A 6,587-nucleotide genomic window follows, 5' to 3' on the forward strand; every position below is an offset into this window, starting at 1 on the left:
AACCGTCCAGTCAGCGAGGGGGCCCCGCAAGTCTGGATCCTCAGGTATTTTGCCCTGCATGATCCACATCCTCGCCAAGTTAAACAAACAATCAGTGCCACATGCAGAGACCCATGTAAGTCCTCTGTCCTTCTACTTCGTTTGCTTTGTTCTCGTTTCCACAATGGAAAATTACAGTATCTGAAAGAGGAGCGTGAGCTGAATTCAAGCACGGTGTGCTGCATAACACAAAGCCTCAGTGGACATCACTAACGTGACCCTTCGGTTCACTTTTCTTTTTTTTCTTTTTCAAACATTGCTCGTATTCTGAATAATGCATGAACAGCTCAGAAATGTGGGCGCAGTCCAATTTTATCTAAATGTCAGACAGATGAGTGGAGTAATCTCAACTATTGTTTACAAATCCCAGGATCATGAATGCTGAGGCAGGTCCACGTCTCTCTAAATGATTTCAAATGGCCACAGCAGACCGTCATATTTACAGTGAACTGACTAAACTCATAAAAATGTCACTTTAAGTGCCAAATATCATCAAACAGCTCCCATGATCACGTTTCCTGTTAGCTCTCCCAGACAAGCTGAATAAATTAAACGTGAGCCTTCAACAACGAATTGCTAAGTCTGAGCAACAGACCGTATCAGCTCGATTCGAACTGGGAGGGGGGAATTACAGCAGACAGATATTGAGGATATTTCTCTTCATAGTATCAGGTCTATGATATTCTGCTACACAGACGCGGCTTTGACAGTGAACAAATGACCAAACAAAAAAAAAACAACAACTTTAAATTAAGCACCTCTCAAACTGAGCATTTCCACATACATACTTAAAATAAACTCATACGCACACAGCACACACGGACACACTCAATCTGGCCTGATGATCCAGCTACAAAACTTGTGAAAATAAAACCTGGGATTGTCAAAGCTCCCTTGGACATGAGAGGGGGTCGAGTGCTGACTCTAAATCTAGATTTCCATATTAACAAGAGGCTCCACCGGGTCCTGTGCAGCATAGAGCCTCCATTACTTAATTGATCTAATTCTGGAGAAACCTCCGGTCCTCGAGGAATCAGTCTTAAAGTCACCCGGTGGTGTCGGAGGGGGGGATGATCATTCCTATTTCTGACTCGAGCACCACGTTTCTTGCATGCACGGGGGGGGGGGGGGAAAGGGGAGGGCAAGGGGGCCGCAAGAAGGAATTCAAGGCACCGCCACCTCATGACGAAGCAAGGAAGAAAGAAAAACACCGCCATATTTGCAACTGCTCTAGTTGCCCTGACAGTGACAGAGACAATCAAACATAGTGGATGGGAAATGTCCTTCACGGATGACAACAAAAACCTTTTTTTTTTTTTTTTTTTTTTTTTTTTTTTTTTTTTTTTTTTAAGTAAACAGCCATTCTTCTGTGTAGAAATTTCATGCACACGTTTCTCTTTTTCTACATCTTCTCCTCAGGATGTGGTGCTTTGAGGTAATAACGTATCCGTTTCATGTCCCAAAAGATGAACCGTCACCCACTGACAGGGCAAGAACGCACCCCCCCCCCCCCCCCCCCCCCCCCCCCCCCCCCCCCCCCCCCCCCCCCCCCCCCCCCCCCCCCCCCCCCCCCCCCCCCCCCCCCCCCCCCCCCCCCCCCCCCCCCAATTCCAGCAAGCACCCATAAAAAAACCGAGGGGGAGAGGGGAGGAGGGGGGGGAGGGGGGACAGGCGACGCCTCTCCGTCCCCTTCGTATCACAAAATGATCAAAATCATAAAAGCAGCAAAGAATGGCATTTCCATATTTCCTAATACAAAGTAAGCTACCCAAATATACATATAAAGTTTGAATAAATACTATCAGATATAATTGTATTTCTTTCTTTTACAGTCCATTTTGTCTTTTGTGTTTGTACGTACTTGTATACGGTATTCATGTTACCTGGGAAATACTCCACATGTGCAAATAAGTTTGTTATTGCCAGTTTTTTTTTTTTGTTGTTGTTTTTTTTTCGCTCGTCATATTCGGGGTAGGAAGTGCGTCACAGTCATGGCGGTGGTGGCCTTGTTGCCCCTCTTCACGCGGCCATGCTTGCTGAGTGCGATGTAGGAGCCTCGGTAAACCAGGGACTCGTAGGCGTTGTAGTTGTTGGGGAGCATGCTCTCCTTGAACTTGCACTCGTCATGGAAGACTGTCTGGAGGGAACGAAGAGAGACGGAGAGGGTACGTTTTAATTAACCGCTCGAGGAAGACACAGAAACAGCGGTTTCAACGTTTGAAAATAGAAAATTATAAAAAAAAATAAAAAATTTAAATCTCTTGGGGAAAAAAAACAACATTTGGACAATGTAGAGATATCTTTTGGGGAATATTTGTGCTCAAGAGATCCGGAACCAGCGGGCCGGTAGCCTCAGTCTGGTTGTTAAAAGATTAAAAAAAAAAAAAAAAAAAAAAACTTTCAACCAACACTTCCAAAGCTCAATGATTAACATGTTATATCTCGGTTCTTTAATTCGTAGTCTCACACGCAAATAAAACCACCATTTATAGTTTTTTTTTTTTTTTTTTTTACTTTTTTGTAGGCTGCAGATTTGAACAAAAGAGATATTTTAGGGTGTTAATCAGTGAGCTTTTACGAGTCTTAGTTGTTGTATCTTTTTAAAAATATATATATCTATATTTAGACAGATAGGTCGGCAAGTAATTGCTCGGTGTGTTTCCAGTCTTTATGCTAAGCTACATTTGTTCCAGCTGCACATTTGGCCGAACAGACCTGAGAGTGGTGCTCATCTAATCCTCATCTAACAACAATGCAGATGATGGTGTCAAACTAGTCCTTTAAACAGTTTAAAGACTTAAACCTTCAGAAAATATTGAAACTTTACAATTAAGCGCCACAAACACAGTTAAGATATATAAGTTCCAAAATTAACAATAGAAGCAGTGACCACTTTTCTTTTCTTTTCTTTTTTTTTTCCACATCAGGTCCCTCTGTGTGTGAGAATAATCTCTAAATATATGCCACTACAGAGACCAATACGACCGCTCTGCTATTCTGAGCTGGCAACGCACGACTCGTGCGGCGTGCAGCGGCACAGCAAATGCTCTCCGTCAGAGACCACGTGGCCTAATTCAATCTCTTATCAGACCATCAGCCCGCTCACGAGCTAACGCTTCATCACTCACGATGAGATAACCGACTTACGTTCTGTCTGTCAAATACGTTCAAGACAACAAGACGAGCAGCAGCCGTGTGTCAGCAGGGCTCTACCAAACCCAAGGTCCCCACCCACCCACCCACCGCCGGGAACAGTTATATATTAATAACTTGTCAACGCTGCGTCTAAAAGCAAAACAGTTACGTCTTCTAAAAGTTATCTCTAGTTATTCATCAAATATAATTTATCTGTGTGATAAGGACTTTGAAAAAAAAAAAAAAAAACAGGGCATGAATGTAGAAATCGTTACTGCCATTAAAGATCTGTGCTTGAATTTGAAAACCAGCATGTGACGCAGTTTAACATACAGTATGAGGTTTGAATATTGTCTGACTAATAGAGGCCAATCATGATATTGATGTTCTGGGAGTCTAAAAAAAAAAAAAAAAAAAAAGGTGATGAGAATATTTTGTCCAATAATGATTTGTTTGCCTAATTTTTTTTTTTTTTTTTAATTTAAATTGTGATAAGATACAAAGTGAGTGGAAGATTTTACAGAGAGAAAAATAAACATGTAACCTCGCTGGTGAACAAACTTTCATTGGGGAAACTGCATCTAAATGATGTTAAACTTTGGCATGTCTGTACTGCAATGTCTTGTTATGAGCATGTATACCTACAAAATGAAATATAGCAATAAAAATAAAACTAGGCTATAAGCCGATATCAGCTGATACTTATACAAATTATTGGTCTAACTCTAATAGACGCCCATAATATACATTCAAGTCCACCAGTTCACAAAGAACATTGGTGTCTTTACTTTTTTATCTGTCACTTAAATCTAACATCAATCTTCTTAGAAACTGTCAGTGCAATTTCATATTTCCAGAGAATAAGCATAACATTGAACACTTTCAGCAATGGAGAGTTTCAATTATGACTGATGAAACATGTCCAAAGCAGAGCACTACATTTAGGTCAAATTCAACCCCAATATTTCCATTCATATTTCGATAATAATACTTTTTTTTTTTTTTAAGTTATGAATTATCAAATAGTTGACCAAACAAAACCAAATACCGACTAGTACTTAACATTTCGCTACATACAGATAGTTATCCCTCTAATAAAATACATTTTATGTAATTAAAGACAAGCTCCTGGCTGGCTGGTGACAATCTGAGGACCAAAGTTTCCTTGTTTTGACTTGCTCTGGATCTACACTGATGAAACTCCGATTATTCTACGAGAAAGACATTAAACTCTAAAATGCAAAAGGTGCTCTGCCTTGTGTCCTTAAAACATTTACTTACTGGAGGCTTCTCTGAAATTTCAAAAAGCATAGCAGTTCGAACAGACATAAAGCTATGAAACGCTGACCAGACAAATGTTATTCTGTCAGACTACAATTAAAAATATAAAAATGCACTAGAATAAAATTTAAACGGTGTCTTATTTTAGATGTTTGGAGATTATACGGTTTAGAAGCTGACGTTTTTTTTTTTGGTTTTTTTTTTGGGAGGGGGGGGGATCTTTTTGCCTCCAACGTGTGTGATGGGCTGCCCTACGAAATAAGCACTTTGCCATTGAAATCGATTTTCAGCTCTGCTGACAGGTTTCTCGGCGTCAAGGGGTTTCCCCTCCTCACACACGCAGACACGCAGACACACACACGCACACGCACACACACACACACACACACACACACGACCACATTACAGCCATGCATCTGTTAACCTCATCATTATTTAGCCATAGGCCAACTGGCCTAGCACTTGCTTTAAATAGAGCTTTATAAATTCCTGATGAAATTAAAATATATGGATTTCGCAACACAAAAATATGCAGCCCCCCTGCTGGTAGATAGAGTACCACTCCAAAATATAAAAGGCAAATAAAAAAATAAAAAAAAAAATAAATAAAAAATTAAAAAAAAAAATTTTTTTTAAAAAGGGGGGCATCAAGCTCCGTCCTAATTTCAGGATCCAATTAACTAACAGTGCTGGACAATAAATGAAATACTGTGCATACCTACCGTTCCATATAACCTCCCACGGCTGTTCATTGCGACAAACAACTCACTCTTCACCCCGTACAGGCTCACTACTCCTCTCTCCACCGTAGAGATTTCTATTAGACCTGATACAGGACAAAGAATGATCACATTAGGATTGAAAAAAAAAAAAATGAACCGAGCATCCTGGCTGATTGTGTTTTCTCATGGTGACTGGAGCATTGTGCTTTCTCTGCGTCTATGGGTGTAACCTTGCAGGTTGCTGCGCAGCATGCCGAGCCTTTGTTCTGCATCTTTCACTCCCAGCTTACAATTAGCATCCAGGCGCTGTCAATTAAGAGCATTCTGGTTATTGCAATAATTGCAGTAATTGCATTGACGTGCACGGCTATTGGTCTCTGGACCGCCCTCACAGGGCTGCGTAAAAATAAGTTGTGTCTAAAAGCGTCCATACATTCATGACATGGTTGAGCTTGGGGAGGAGGGGGAGGAAGAAGGGTGTTCAGCACTGATGGATACTTGTTTTTAATAGATTTTGTCTTTGCCTTGGAAGAAATTCAATTCTCCCTCTGAGTCGGATGAGATATGATCATGCAAATAGAGGGGATACACTAGCCTACTCATCTCAGATCCATGCTTATTGACTCAGCCTCTCTTTTATGTCTATTGCATTACATCGGTGGAGGTATAACTCACTGTACTGGTTTTCATTATGTGCACCGTTTATCCTGCCGTCGGGGAGGATCTGAAGGTGAAACCCGATGCCCACGTTGCAGTAGAGCCTCCGCACTCTTTTGATGCCCAGCAGATAGTCACTCTCCCAGTTCAGCTCCGGTTTCTCCCCGGAGATCCCCAGTACAGAGCGGGAGAAGAGGGTCTCCCATCGTTTCTCCAGTAAAGTTGCATTTGTCCTGCTGCTCGGTAAAGGGTACGCTGACACGATCCCCAGCAGAAAGCCCAGGAGAACCACCGCGGTCAGCGTCCAGTGCGGCGTGCCGGCCTCGCAGGACATACTGACGAGGAGCCTTTGCGCAACGGCCATCCGGTTTACCTTCGGGCCACGTGGTCGAAATTAATGACCCTAAAAATACCGCTCTTCTTGTTTTGCTTCCTTCGGCATGCTGGCTGAAGGTTATTTTTGGAGCGCAGATCAGGGCTTTGGGCATGAAACGCAAGCCCCGGTGCAGAGGAGGAGAGGAGACGGGAGAGTGCGCGGCAGAGCTGGAGGTGATGGTGATGGTGATGTTGTTGGTGGTGATTACCATGTTTTGCAGCTCCTCCGCGCCCCACTCTCTCTCACACACACACACTCTCTCTTTCTCTCTCTCTCTTCCCTCTGACAGTCTCTCTCTCTCGGTGTAAGAGTTCAGAATAAATCCTCTGGGCCACCACTCACCAAAAACCCTGTTTCAACCTTGCCAGGGCTATCGC

The 6,587-nt window shown here is 42.5% G+C and overlaps 1 protein-coding gene across 1 annotated transcript; it reads right to left on the bottom strand.

Moving 5' to 3' along the window:
• Positions 1–1,664: 1,664 nt before the first annotated feature.
• LOC138624819 (fibroblast growth factor 6-like) lies at positions 1,665–6,587 on the bottom strand. Its single transcript, XM_069705355.1, has 3 exons — positions 5,853–6,587; positions 5,178–5,281; positions 1,665–2,176 (listed from the first exon to the last, which is right to left on the bottom strand). Exons 1-3 carry the CDS (start codon positions 6,196–6,198, stop codon positions 2,000–2,002), a joined length of 627 nt encoding a protein of 208 aa, XP_069561456.1. The 5' UTR covers positions 6,199–6,587; the 3' UTR covers positions 1,665–1,999.

Source organism: Brachyistius frenatus, unplaced genomic scaffold, assembly GCF_029030835.1.
Source record: "Brachyistius frenatus isolate BFR_SWC_R1_liver_20210118 unplaced genomic scaffold, ASM2903083v1 Contig_55, whole genome shotgun sequence".
NCBI classification, from domain to species: domain Eukaryota; kingdom Metazoa; phylum Chordata; class Actinopteri; family Embiotocidae; genus Brachyistius; species Brachyistius frenatus.

What these genes read in the sequence shown, in the direction of transcription:
- LOC138624819 (XM_069705355.1), bottom strand. Translation starts at nt 6,198, where the DNA reads ATGGCCGTTGCGCAAAGGCTCCTCGTCAGTATGTCCTGCGAGGCCGGC. An exon ending in ACATAATGAAAACCAGTACA is followed by an intron (nt 5,282 to 5,852) that starts GTGAGTTATACC and finishes GTCCTGTATCAG; the next exon opens with GTCTAATAGAAATCTCTACG. An exon ending in GTGGGAGGTTATATGGAACG is followed by an intron (nt 2,177 to 5,177) that starts GTAGGTATGCAC and finishes CGTTCCCTCCAG; the next exon opens with ACAGTCTTCCATGACGAGTG.